This window comes from Vollenhovia emeryi, unplaced genomic scaffold (genome assembly GCF_000949405.1).
Source record: "Vollenhovia emeryi isolate VEMERY1.0 unplaced genomic scaffold, V.emery_V1.0 DF939224.1, whole genome shotgun sequence".
In the NCBI taxonomy this organism is placed as follows: domain Eukaryota; kingdom Metazoa; phylum Arthropoda; class Insecta; order Hymenoptera; family Formicidae; genus Vollenhovia; species Vollenhovia emeryi.
Window position 1 is genome coordinate 10121 of NW_011967142.1, and position 14368 is coordinate 24488.

Here is a 14368-nt window from a genome sequence, read left to right on the forward strand (position 1 = left end):
ATAATAGTGAGCAACACACATACTACATGTACTGTATGTATGTGTTGCTCACTATTATTTTTTATTAGCCTTACAAACTTAGTTTCAGTGATGCCATATTGTTCTTTCATTTGGCCGGAATAGCAAGCTGCTCTCGATCATCTGTACACGTGCCATTTAATTTGTGTATTACACAAATCTTTCCACGAAACAGACAGTTTTAAGTGCAAAAGGTGCGAAAGTGCAGAATCACTCCAGCATCCCCTTAAGCTCCGAAACTTAATTTCAATGATACCATGCTGTTCTTTCACTTAATCTGAATAGTGGGACACTGTCGGTCTGTACACAAAGGCCACATAATTTGTATATTACACAAATGGTTTCACGAATTGACGGTTCTAGGAACAAAGGGTGCCAAAAGTGCAGCATCACTCCAGCACCCCCTTAAGGGGTTATTCCGCTTTACTGACCCAAAAACTATGCTCATCTTTATCGATTTTTTTCACAGTAGACAGACTATACAATGAAATAAATCTTTTTGGGATTTGTTAGGGCACTCTTAAATGACATAAACTTACCCTGAAATCGTGTAATCGTGGGACAACATGGCACTTCGAAGAACCGTATGAGAGTTTTTGAAATTTTACCATACATTTTACTAGTAATTATATTGTTAGCGTACATTCGATTAGTAAAATGTATGGTGAAATTGCAAAAGACTCTCCTAAAATTCTTCAAAATGCCGCGTGGTCCCACGATTACGTGAATCGCAGGATAAATTTTAGGGGAAAATTCTCTCCGCGTAGAGCCGTTAGTCGCCAATGGATATTCACGGTACATCGAGCTCGGAAAATAGATGCAGACATTAGGCAAATATTCCTTCCGCGCAAATAACTCTCGGGCGGAAGCGTTAACCGTCGAGCGATCGATCGATCGTAATCCCGCGATTACGCGTAAGATCACGTATGCCCAGATTTGGGTTCAAGTACACGTCCCGGTTGGTCATTCGCAGCCGGCAGGCTATTGTTCTACAGGCGCAACGCGCAGAATCAGGAATCCAAGCCGTGCATCGCGCGCCATTCACAAAGTTGGACGGCGCTACGAGAGAAATGGAGGTCAAGTACTCGAAAACGTGGCCGCGATTGTAACGCCTCGGAATAAGAGAAATTTCCTCGCCTGAGTTTACGCGACGGCGAGCATACGCGGCTACCAAGCAGAAATTATAGAGGGGAATAGAAAAAGAAACAGGCGCGAAAATATATTGTGTAAATTTCCCTTCGATATTTCTCAACGCCGGAACACGGCTGCTAGGCATTTTCTCCTTATTTCTCGGACGTTACCGCGTTTCTCGATGAATCTCACGTTGCAGTTCCAAGGACAGATAACGCATTTGATGTGTCTTAATCACGAAACGCGTATGGGCCTGAGTGAAATGGCTGTCTTGCATTCTTAAGACACTGTTTTAGGCCTTTGTCTTCAAGTGACGCACGATAACCGTTTTGTCTTAAGAGTACAAGAGTCACTCTGCTCAGGCCGTAAAGCCTTGGGGAGATAGGAATTAAGCCGAAAAATTCTAGAGGCGTTGAGTTCCTTTATTCCTTCCGAATTACAGACAGTGACTAGAGTCCGCGTTTGATAGGAATTAAATCGAATAAGTCCAGAGGCGCTGAGTCTCTTTATTTCTTCCGAATTGGAGTGATTTAACGTCTTGATAAATCGGGCACCCGGACGAGATGAATATTCAACAAAAGAGGAAACCGAGAGCGTCCCAGAGACCTTTGAGAACGAATATCGCGCCGTGAATTTCGACAACCGCGGTTTATCGCGCACCCCGTCCAGCCTTATGTGGCGATCGCGGAGCCGCGATATCTGTGTGTATCGCGCGCGTCCGGTTCCGCTATTTTTTCCCGATGAAAACCACAGGCGTGCAAAAATGATCGCCCCGCGCGAAGTGTGGAACACGTGCGCGCGCATGAAAAGCAGGAAAAGAAAAGTCGGAACAAACGAAGAGGAAGAGGGACGGCAGGGAGGTGAGAGGCCCGCGTTTCTTCCGTCAGGCGCGAACGCGACTTCGACTCGCGGCGGTTCTGTTAGAAAGCGAGACCGACGTACGCGCGCATCGATGCATCGGGCAACCGGTGCCGTACCGGTCAGCTTTCTTCCGCTTGCGTGTCGCGTAGGCGGTGATTTTGTTATTTCGTTGCGACGGGACAAAGAGAGAAATGCGATAGCGATAAGAGGCGCGCTGATGGGTCCGCGGACTTTGCGAGGAAAATGAATCAGCGCGATCGGGTGATGATCTCACGGAGAACTTAAACGTTCTAAGAATCGAATAGAGATCTGAAAGCCGTTTATACGAGTAGCCGGTTCTTCAGCGATGACGATAATAATGCAAAAGGTTACGTTCTTGAAATTTAATTATAGTGTAAAAAACCATTGAATATTTATTTAAATATACTTAATGAGGAATAAAATATAAGAAATTTTAATTCAGTGCGGGGAGGGAGATTATTGCAATGAATGCTAAGTATAGCATTTAAAATAATTTATCAAAAATCGTTAAGCGATTTTATAACACGTGAACTTACTGACGATAATGATTCCGCTTAACGAAAAGCCTGCGTTATACGTCCGGTAGTAACGGCGCGCAGAACAGCTTGGGAAAAATATAGTATATGGATTCACTTAGTAATTTAATTGGCTACCTTCGCCTGTGCCAGGTCCTAAATGGCTTTTGCGTTTCTAATAAAATATAAGCTTAATCAACTTGCGATAGCTAATCGCGCGAGGCACTTTTCTGGCACGACGCCGCACGAAGTTTACGCAACGACTGACCTCGCCACAAAAATTATATTTGTATTGGCACATGGATGTTTATTGCTAAACGATTGTAACCGCCTGCGAGTGACACGCGAGTCAAACAAAATTCGTGATTTGCCTAATGAGGTGAAGGCCTTAGTGAACTTCATGCCACTCTTTTTGGATGGAATTGCTCAATTCTTCGTATTTCCTAATTCTTTATACGCTTGAGGTACGAGCATGTCGAGGAGATCTTACATATTTAACTTGAAAAGTAAAAGTAATATGAATTTTAAAGATATAGAAAAATACACGAGGTAAATAAAAGGTACTGTTTTATATGATTTTAAAAAAGAAAAGATACATGTGTTAATTTTATCTGTCTCACAAATATCGCCTCAAATTGTCATAGACTTTAAAGTCGCCGGTCAATTTTTCATCTTTGAAATAATTAATTTAATCTTATCCGCCTCACAAATATCCTCTCGAATTGTCAGACTTTAAATTTTCCAACTTTGACGTGAAATAATTAACTTAATTTTGACAAATATCTTGATATGTCAGAGACTTTAAAGTTAGCGGTCAATTTTTTATCTTTAACGTGAAATAATTAACTTAATTTTATCTGCCTCACAAATATCCTCTCGAATTGTCGTACTTTAAAGTTACCGGTCAATTCTCCATCTTCGACGTGAAATAATTGTTAAAAATTGTGATACTCGACTGGATCACTTGGACTCGGCGACTCTTTCCGATTAACTGGTCAGGCGCTTATTTACCGCAAGTAACCGCAGAGCGTTAAGCGCGCGGCGCATAAGTGCATAAATAATAACACGCAACGCACGTGCGAGGAGCGGACCGGAGGATAAATATTTACGGGAAAGGCGCAAAGTGCTACAACTGGTTTACATCGGGCAATTGTTTCGTTCTTGAACACGAGGCGTAAAGTTTATCCAGGATACAGCCGCGTGTAGAGGCGGGAAGGAAGAAGTCCGTTTCAAGGAGACGTCGCCCAAGGCGTCTTTTTCCAAAACCGGCCGGCCTTGTTCCTTTTTATCTTCAGATTCTACTGATTGAACCGATCGTTAGGTCGATGACCTCGGTCGAAGGTCGTGACGTAATCACATTCACGATTGCCGCGGAAGATAATCGCGTTATCCGTGGATTAATTCAGACACGGGGTTGCTACATCTGATGGGAGATGACAAAAAAGAGAAATCATGAAAAAAAACCGACTTGACTCGAATAAAAAAAGCACGTGTTTTCCGTGCCTTTGCAAAACGCTTGGCTCTCGCCGTCTCTCGCGCGTCCTTCGGGTTTTTGCATCTATCTCGCGAGAAAAAAAAACAACTGGAATAAATTTTCTTATCTCAAAAAAAACTGTGCTTCCCGATCGTTGAGGCTACCGTTATCTCGCGGAGATACCGCACGAGTTCAGAAGCGAGAAAAATTATGAGCACTTCTTTTTTTTCCTTTCATGCAGTGCACGTCGAATTTATTCATTTTATACTTTGACTACAATGGAAATGAGAATCCTCCGAAGTCTTTTCTATTTACTTTAGTCGTTGTGTCCCACGATTTTAAATGCAGATTCTATTCAATATTTAAGAGAACGACAGACGGATTTTTTTCTTCTAACTAACGGCAGTGACTCATCCACACCGTCTTGCCTTCCTCTCCCTCAGGGGCGGCCGTTGCGTGCGGAGTCCTGCTGATAATTCTGGCCGCCGTCCTGGCGGTTCTATTCCCGAACCTCATCAACCTGGTCCTGGATAAGGAGCTCGCGATACAAGAGGGCGGTCGCACATACAAATTCTGGAAGGAGCCACCGGTCGTGCCGCGCATGCAAATTTACATCTACAACGTGACGAACGCCGACGAGTTTCTGAACAGCGGCGAGAAACCGGCGCTGCAAGAGCTGGGTCCGTACGTTTACGAACAGCACTGGGAAAAAGTGGACATCAAGTTCAACGATAATGGTACCGTCACCTACAAGGTCAAGAAGACGTTCTACTTCAGTTCGGTAAGCTCTCGAGTAATTTGTCGCACGGTAGTAATGCCAATTCTGAAAGCACTCAGTCCGCTTGAGCCAAGCCTGATTATTTTTGACTTGCACTTGGGAAGCCATTTCGACAGTGATTTTACAATTCGTATTTCACTTCCGCGCCGAGACTGCAATTTCTCTCCGGCTTATATATTGCTCAACGTGAATATAAATTTAATTACAATCCCGCAGCTCGCCGCAAAATGCGAATATATAACATAACGCAGCTTTCTTTTCGCAATAGTTTTCAAGGTAGTCCGTTAAAATATTATTGTAGCCGATACCGAGACGTCTGTATTTTCATTGTGAGAAACGCCCGATTAACATTCAAGACAATGTGCGTCTTTATCGCGCAGGATGTATCACGTTCGTTGATCGTTCGATTATCGAGAAGCGCGAGAATACGCCGGGTGCTAAGAAGAAAAGCCAGCGAGTCCGCGTTGAATCACAATCGGAGGCGTCACGTCGCCTCCGGGTTATTTAAAATCCGTCATAGACGCGTTCCCCTCCGTCGACTCGACTGCACATGGCTACTCTTGCTCGCGCATCGAAATCACTGCCGCGACTTTCTACATTCGTCAGAGAAACGTTGCCACGGCGTAGTCGAGTGTATTATCGCGACTCGGCGACAAAAAAAAGGGACAATTTGTACACGAATCGTTCTTGCCCCCGGGAGAAAATCTATGGAAGAAAATATTTGTGGATATTATATGCGGAAGCTTTGTATCAACTCACGGTTGATGTGGAATTTTCATTTTCCGTCTGAACTCTCTCTTTGCTCCCGACCGCACTCTATGATTCTATGCATCGTTATTATTATTCGTATATCTTTCGCTTTCTATTAGCTTTACTTTTTACCCAATTCAATTATACGCGCGCACGGTTTATGTTTTTCTGTGCCGCGTCTCACGTTTCATAATACATAATATTTCGATCGCCTTCTATTCCAAAGCAGATTCTCATCGTCCAATTATCCCCCCGCAACTCCCGCTTATTGCGTTCGATCAGCGGACTAGTCTAGATCTTCATTTTTTCTTTCTTCTCTCACGAAAACCGTAGAGCTTGTCATCCGGTTCCGAGGACGATCTGGTGGTCGTACCGAACGTTCCTATGCTATCGGCTACCAGTCAATCGAAACACGCCGCCCGTTTCCTACGACTGGCGATGGCGTCCATCATGGACATCCTGAAGATCAAGCCATTCGTCGAGGTGTCGGTCGGTCAGTTGCTCTGGGGCTACGAGGATCCCCTGCTCAAGCTCGCCAAGGACGTCGTGCCCAAGGAACAAAAGTTGCCGTACGATCAGTTCGGTCTGCTCTACGGCAAAAACTCGACCGGATCGGATCTGTACACGATATTCACGGGCGCTGCTGACATCACCAAATTTGGATTAATGGACAGGTGGAATGGCAAGGACGCTCTCGGTTTCTGGACCACGCAGGAATGCGACTCCGTCATGGGCACCGACGGCAGTATATTCCCGCCTCATATCACGAAGGAGACCGTGCTCAAGGTCTTCGACAAGGACCTCTGCCGGACGTTGCCGCTGGTCTATCAGGTTTGCATTTTTGTTGGTCGTCGTTAATTATCCTGCTGATACGACCGAAGGCGGATAATGTGGCCTACCCGGACTTTGACCTAACAATTTTTCAAGTAAAACACAAAAGCTGGATTCGAACGAGATGTCTCCGCGCTAAATTTAGATTTTAATTTTTAATTTAAAGTTGCAAGTTTTTCCTAATTAATAAAACACCTCTGATTGTTGCAAATAAGAATATTGAGAGCGTCAGAAAGTAATTAAATGATATCTGAATTTTTGGATCGACACTTTTATGTTCAAATGTCAATCTCGATACACGGATTAGTGTAATTGAAATAAAATCGTTGATACGATCACGCTCTTCTTGAAGGATCGTATACGGAAAACAATGGCTGCGTTCGGCAGGAAAAGCTGCTTTGCAACTGTTGTAAAATTCGTGAATCTGCTTGGCGTATGCTCTTAAATTCACTCGAGATTGGGAGAACACACCAATCAGATTCACGAATTTTACAACAGTTGCAAAGCAGCTTTCCCTGCCGAGCGCAGCCATTGTTTTCCGTATACGATCCTCCAAGAAGAGCGTGATTAACATCGACCGATTCTTAAAGAGAATGAAGACTTATTGTCACCAGTAAATAAATAATTAACCAATGCAGGAAAATTAATAAACGACGCAACTGGCAAACTAGAGAAAATTGCGAAAAATGAACGCGAAGGTATTATCAGTAGACCGCTTATTGCGACAAATATTACACGCCTCAGTGGTCGAATTGGTGAGACGCCCGTCTAGAGTGTAGGGTGGTCCAGGTCCATACCCTGACCGAGGTAATATTTCTCGCAGTGAATTTCTCTAATCTGCCAGTTGTGCCGTTTATCAATTTTCCTACGTTGAATCTTAAAAGCCGCCGCTTAGAATGTCCGATCCTTCGTTCTCAATCGCAACTTACGCTTTTACTTATTCAAGAGTATCGCGCGTGAAAGAGAACTGTTTTTTCAGCGCGACGTGATAGCCGCCGGAGGTGTCCCCGGCTTCAGATTCTCCCCGCCGACGAATGTCTTCACGTCGGTGGAAAATCTGCCGTCGCAGCAGTGCTACTGTCCAGCTGGACCACCGTGTGCACCGGAGGGCACGTTCAACGTCTCCCAATGCCAGTACGATTCGCCGGTTCTCCTCACTTTCCCGCATTTCTACCTTGGTGAGTGCCACGTAACGCGCGGTTTCTGGCCGCGGCGGCGAGGCCTTGTTTACGAATCGCTCTCGTAACGAGACTCGAAGCTATTTTTAATCGTCGTCAATTATCGTACTTATTATCGGAGTATACTTGCGATATTTCCACGTCGGACGATGTGTACGTCAAGATGACGGCGGCGCGGTTGGGTAACACTCGGCAAGTATCGCGTCTTGTTTTCGTGCCGTAATTATTATTATTATTATCTTTTTCCTTATCCTCGGGATTGATTGCGAGCTTCCCTAATCGCGGTACGTGATACACATCGCCCGATACTTGACGTAACTATCCTATTAGGAATATGCGAGTTCAGCATACGTCACTCGGGCTGATCGTTACGCGATCAGTCTCGCGTGTGTTTAAAAGTGTATCGCCTTACGTAAGCGCAGAGCGCATAATTCGCCGCGAATTATTTTCTTAGCAGATTATCGCGATAAAAATCTGTTTGCGTCGTACTGCAGCGCGCGTCGCACTCCTCGTCGCCGACGTTTCACGCCCCGCTTCAGCCCCGCGGACTATGCGACTACCGCTCGTCTATGCTCGTCGCGATTTCCTGGTGACAAGCGGACCGATTCCTCTCAGCGCCCACGTGTCGACCTTTCCTCCGCACGTTAGAACGGATAACCGTCAGACCGCCAAACGGCGGCTGGTTAACGAGGATCGTTTCGCAAGCGAGATCTACCTGTCGCTGCCGCTTCCGGCTTCGCGCGACTACGGCTTATTGTTAGAATCGAGCAGTCTGTTACCGCGAGGCCTATTTTTTTCGAGGCACAATCTCTTTCGCGCATCCGCTGCGCGATTCTCCCACGGAATATTATACCAGCTCCGTTTCTCTCTCTTTCTCCCTCCCTCTCTCTCTTTTGCGCTTATCGCGCATACTTTTACTTTCAACGCTCCGGATTTTTAGATCGTCGCCTCGTTTCACCGTCGTGCAAAACCATTCTCTCGCCGTAAAGCAAAATGTGCTCGATTTCGTTCGGCGAAAGATAGCCGCGAGCTTCTTGACGAATTCGACACGAAATAGTTTCTAAGCTCCTACACCTGGATTTCTAAAGCTTTTCCCCCGAGGGACGAGCACGACGATTCGATGTTGTTTTGCATTGATACTTACATAAACGTGCACTTTAGAAGCTATGTAATTATAAATGCAAAAATAATGCGGCAACTCGAGATCTTGGGAATTAAAAAAAAATGGGGAAGCACGCGAGACGAATTCCGATTAATTAACATCATTCTCGCGTTTACACGTGTCGAAGTACATTAGGCATCTCAAGTACGGCTCTTAAAGCCGTCCGGTCGTCGATTAGGCGCCATTTAACTGCGGCGCATTGTGTCCGGCTTTTACAACGTGTAACCACACATGGTGACTTTTGACACCGCGAAGCAACGTTATTATGTAAAGGCACGAGCGTTAGTCACTCTGGTGGTTAAACAGGCGCACCTCTGTTAAACCGCACCGAATAAAAACGAACAATCGTTGCTCACAAATTTGTTTAACAGTTAGATATTACACAGTGAGAAAAGGTCGCATTATTCACAATCGTAGTTTTAATAGCGATTTAATTATTGTTAGAGAGAAAGAGAGAAGATACAACGGTAATAATGGCTTCCCTAGTAGCACATTATATTGGCGCAATATTGGGAAATGATGTAAATCTAGTATTCTCAATATTGGTTAAATATTGCAAGACGGCCGCCGTCTCTTATTTCCCCAATATGTCTATTTAGCAATGTTGGTCTAATATTATATTCATATTAGACCAATATTGTTATTACATTGTTAAATATTGGCCAATGCACTTCCAACATAAGTCTAATATTATATAATTAATATCGTGCAGTATTTACATTTATCCCATCGGCCAATGTATCTCTAATGTAACCCAACATTGGGCCGATGTTCAGCCAACGTTTGGCCAATACACTGTGCTACTAGGGTTTAGCTCTGTCGAGTGACTCGAACACTCGATCGCCTTCTTCATCCGCCTTGGTTATTCCTTCCAGCCGATCCGGCCTTACGGGAGGCTGTGACGGGCATATCGCCGCCGGAAGCCGAGAAGCATCAGCTCTACATCGACGTGCAGCCGATAATGGGCACGGCTATGAAGGCGCGAGCGAGGGTGCAGATAAATCTCGCGGTCAGCCAGGTGCGAGACATCAAGCAGGTCGCATCGTTCCCCGACATCATTTTCCCCATTATGTGGTTCGAGGACGTAAGTATACGGAGGCTGTTTAATTATCCCCGGCGAAACTGTCTACCCTCGATCGATCTCGCGATAGCAATTACGTAACGGCGTCGTCTAATATCGTCGCTCTTACACGCATGGTATCACCTTAACTTAATATATTATGCGATACATTCGTAATAATTGCAATTGATATATCGTGCATCGTACAGCATTTCTCACGGTAATTATAATTTTTGATCGCTATCATATATCGTTAGTCACGATGGGATGTAAAAACGCGTTATACGAGTATCGAATCTGCAGTCAGTTTCTTGCTTTCTGTCTTACAATTACGTATGAATCGTTGCATGTTTTCTGTAAATTATTACGCAGCCGGCGCAGTTAAATGTTAAACGAGCACGGCAACTATCGCGCGTGAATTAAATTGCAGATTCTAATAGGATGCGAGCTAACGCAAAAAGTGGAGTAGACCGCCTTTTTTATGGCCGATAATTACGTTGTTCTAAAAAAAAAAACTATTAAGAAAATGGCTTATTAAGACTGCCAGCGTGTGGCATAAATTTTGTTAATTATGCCAATGAGAGAGTCTCAATATGCGAGCCCGTTTGGGGCCTTCGACTCCGGCGTGTCCTGGCGAACGTAAAAGACACGAAGATGACGCGAATAAAGTAAAGTGAAAATATATCGGAAGAGTATCGTTGCGCGAAACGGACATTCCACCGATTGGCTCGGTCGGAAGAGGGGAATAAAAGGGAAGGATATAAAAGGAATAAAAACGAAATACGGCGAGAAGCGAGCATTCATTACAACGTGGAACGAGACGAGACACGGTCGTCCGCGAGACAGGATCCGCACACACACACACACATACACACGGCTTTCAGGTATAACGCGTTTCGGCGCGGAGAAACGCAGATTGCGACGGGCGAGATTTACGAGGGGTATTAATTATTATTCATTAGCGGTCGGATGGGAAGCGCACCTTCCGAATCTTGAATAATTTAGCGGGCCACTTCGATCAAATTAGCGCGACGCGACGAGGAATCACGGGCCACGGTAGTGTCAAGCGCAGCTGGATCTTTTTTTGCCTTTTTTTTGTTGAAAAGGTTGCTTTTTAGTTTCTTTACGCGAGCGGAATCGAATTAAGCCGCCCTCAAGGATACCCCGGCTCGCGGAGGAACCTCACAATGCACCTGATCCCCTCCTTAGCCTGCGCTACTGACGACGGGACGCCGCGTCGCTTATAAATCGTCGCCATCATCCTCGAGCCGGTCGCGCAGGTGAAATTTTCATCTCTACCTCCCGGCCCGGCGACGACAATGACGGGAACGTGCCTGCCGTTCGCCGTTTCGCACGGACGGCCTGTGCGTCGGCGACGACGTGCGTTTGAATACCGCGCACGTACAGGTGCCGTACTGCCGCGCGCTTTTCGCCCATGATTCATATTGATGGAACCTCGTCTCGGCACCACCAATACAGAGTTCGACGTCATCCTCGCGCCGTTCTTTGACAAAAGAAAAAAAAGGGGCGAGGGAGAGAGAGAGAGAAAAGACTCCGAGAATTTCCTTTGTATCTGCGACAGCACGTACTCGAGAGTGCAAGAAACTCTGATTCGGCCAGTTCGAGAAACGTTCGTTGAAGCAAACGTGAAAATGAAGATCCGACCTTGTTGCATTCGAGGCCGCATCTCCGGTGACGCGTTGCCTCGAGTAAGATAACCGAACCGGATGTGCTCCAGATTCTCGCTTAGAAACTTCTTTACCAATACGTAATATATTGCAACCGATATTTTACCTGAAATTTTTGCTTGGATGTTTTTAATTTGATCTACCCGTCGCGTTTTCCTTTTTGTAATCACTTCTTAAGTAAGAGAAACACTATAGAATTAGCACGCGATTACATCTAACATACTAATTGTGCGCATTAATATATTACATTCCGCGTACGTGTGCGCAGAATGATAAGCGGAGGATAATTTATTTCGTCCTTAGTGGACTACAAAATTAACACGTTAATAATTATACGTATATTTCCATACGTGTGTCAACTTGTTTTCTGCCTGGCGAGACGGAAGGATGAAAGGTTAAGAAGAAAAAACCTTTAGAACGGATCGTTAAAACGATTATACAGAAATATTCTAAAGTAGGACTTAAAAAGCGTCCAAGTGTCGCGCAGAGACGCGTGGCTAAAGAAAAAAAGAGTTTTTTTAAATCGAAAAGTTTAATTAACGACGAGAGGAAACTTTCCAGAATAATTTAGCAAGCCATTCCCAGCGATAAGTGGTCGATCGGCGTCGAAACGGCGTCGAGCCAACATCCCGGCGAGAAATGATTCGTCGATCGGTGTCGAGTCGACACACCGAAAAAATTATATTCTCCTTTTAAGAATATTTCACTTACTTTTATAATATTTTACTCTAACACACGCGCTAAAAGGATTGTCTTAATTTAAGAGAGAAATCTTCTGAACAGGATATTCTTATCGGACATTCTTATTAGATGTCCTTAATGTATAAGAATATACACTAGATGATACATTTTCCTATCATATATTATTCATAGCACAAACAGTTCCACAAATAAACACTTACTATTTATTGCAGTACAGATAAATCATAACTAAGTAGCTTTTTTCGACAAGTAATAGCTACGACGCTTGTCCTTATTTTCTGTACTCAGCAACTGACGGGAGATTCTATCGGGAAGGTTAACACGATTCACGAGCAATTCTATTTTACATTTCAAATACCTGCTCATAAATAGGTCAAATGGCTTAAATCTTCTTTTTCTAACCACTCAACCACTTCCTCGTCCATTATTTGGGCAAGGATACCACACAGCAATTACAAACGCTACTCGAAACGTGATGAAACAAACATTGACACACACACATGTCGAAAGTTCACTAAAGTTGTTGCGAATTAAGAATATATTTTTAATTTAAGAAGATATTCTCCACAAAACATGATGTTGAGAAGGAAATATGCTTCCTCATTAAGTGAATCTCTTTTATATACAAAATAACACCAGAGCGGTGTGTGGACTGCACAGTAGAACATTTTCATACAAAAAACATTGAGGTTTAAAGTCTAATTCGTATCGCAGTGTGTCTTTGAAATTTTCAAACTATCCCGCCGGAGTTCAGCCGTCACTCCAGCATCCCCTTACGAGGATTTGTAAAGTACACGTTTCAAGAATACAATTTTTTTTTCCCCCGGTAGTGTCGTTTCGACGAATCATTTCCCACTGGGATCTACTCGATGGTTTCGACGTCGAGTCGACTCATTTTGATACCGATTGACGGGCCAGCGAATCTCTCTTCTCTCCGACGGAGATGCGGTCCTGGCTAACGCGTTTTCTCTTTTAGTGCGTCGACGAGCTGCCGAAGGAGATGCAGCACCTGCTGAAGCTGGTGGTGGACCTGCCGCCGGTGGCCCACGCCGCGGTGTCCGGCGCCATGGCCGCGGTCGGCGCGATCGTCCTGCTCGGCGCGCTCATGTGCCTGGCGCGCGCCGCCAAGCGCCAGGAGAAGCTGCACCTGAGCAACCCGCTGCCGGCGAACGCGAGCACCAAGACCGGCCAGCTGAACCCGGCCTTCAGCAAGTAGAGCCTCCCCCGAGTGAGGGAATCGAGACGAGTGCGCGAGTGCTCCAAGTTCCGCCCCGCGAGACGAGCGGTACCCCGCTTCGCGAGGACTTGTACGATAATCTTAATTATTTCTTAGGCGACGGGCATGTGCTTTATATCTCGATTAGGAGGATATTTCCACGGTCGAGTCTCGCGAGGGTGAGAGGGAGGGAGGGCGGGAGGGTGAGGCTGTCTCCGACGCGACGCGAATTTTGTCGGGTCGCGCGGATAGGCCGATAGATTAATTTATGTTACGTTACGTGTATTTTTTCTCGGGATGGTGCTCTGCACCAGGCGGTGTCAGGTCGCGCGAGTACAAATTAATCGCGAGCAACGATCAGCGAATTCGAGATCCACGTGTGGGCGGGTGTTTTCGGCACTGTCCTCTTGCCGCTCGAGACGGATCGACGGGTTCTTTTCCGCCGCGGAGGGACGAGCTGACGTGCTGAAAATTCGCGTTGGGGAAACAAAATGCGCCTCGGAAGTATGCGGGCGAGTTTTCGGATCTTCTTTTTTAATCTCTACTGTTAAATTCTCAGCCGAGAGACCGATTGGATAATATAGTCTCGCTGTTCACACGCTTGCCCGATTTGATTGCTGTGAAAACACCGAACCCGTCGAGTGTTTTCCTACGATGTTTTTCCCGCGACACCGGGCGGAAGTTGGAAATTAGAACCGAGTCATTATTACGAGGAACTTGGCGATTGAAAATTTCAACGACGCAACGTCGTCCTTTTTTATCAGGATTATTAATATTAATAACGAGCTGCTCCGTGACTCCCTGACGATCGTAATGAACCTCAGGATCGCCGACTAATCGCGCGAGGCAATTATCGCTGCGAATAGCTGACGTAAGGATCAAAGATGAAATTGATATTCCGTCCATGGCGTTGTCCCGAGGCCAAGCCTTCGTTCGCGACTTCAATTTGGATTGCACGAGCGTGTCCGCGACGGGTGGTAGTT

At 45.4% G+C, this 14368-nt stretch overlaps 1 protein-coding gene across 1 annotated transcript; it reads left to right on the plus strand.

Moving 5' to 3' along the window:
• Window positions 1-4459: 4459 nt before the first annotated feature.
• On the plus strand, window positions 4460-13469 carry LOC105560724 (scavenger receptor class B member 1; the record flags this gene model as incomplete). The annotated part of the gene is made up of 5 exons (XM_012010082.1): window positions 4460-4801; window positions 5882-6379; window positions 7359-7557; window positions 9595-9803; window positions 13146-13469. Coding segments are annotated over 5 exons (1488 nt in total), but the record flags the coding sequence as incomplete, so codon positions are not given.
• Window positions 13470-14368: the final 899 nt, after the last annotated feature.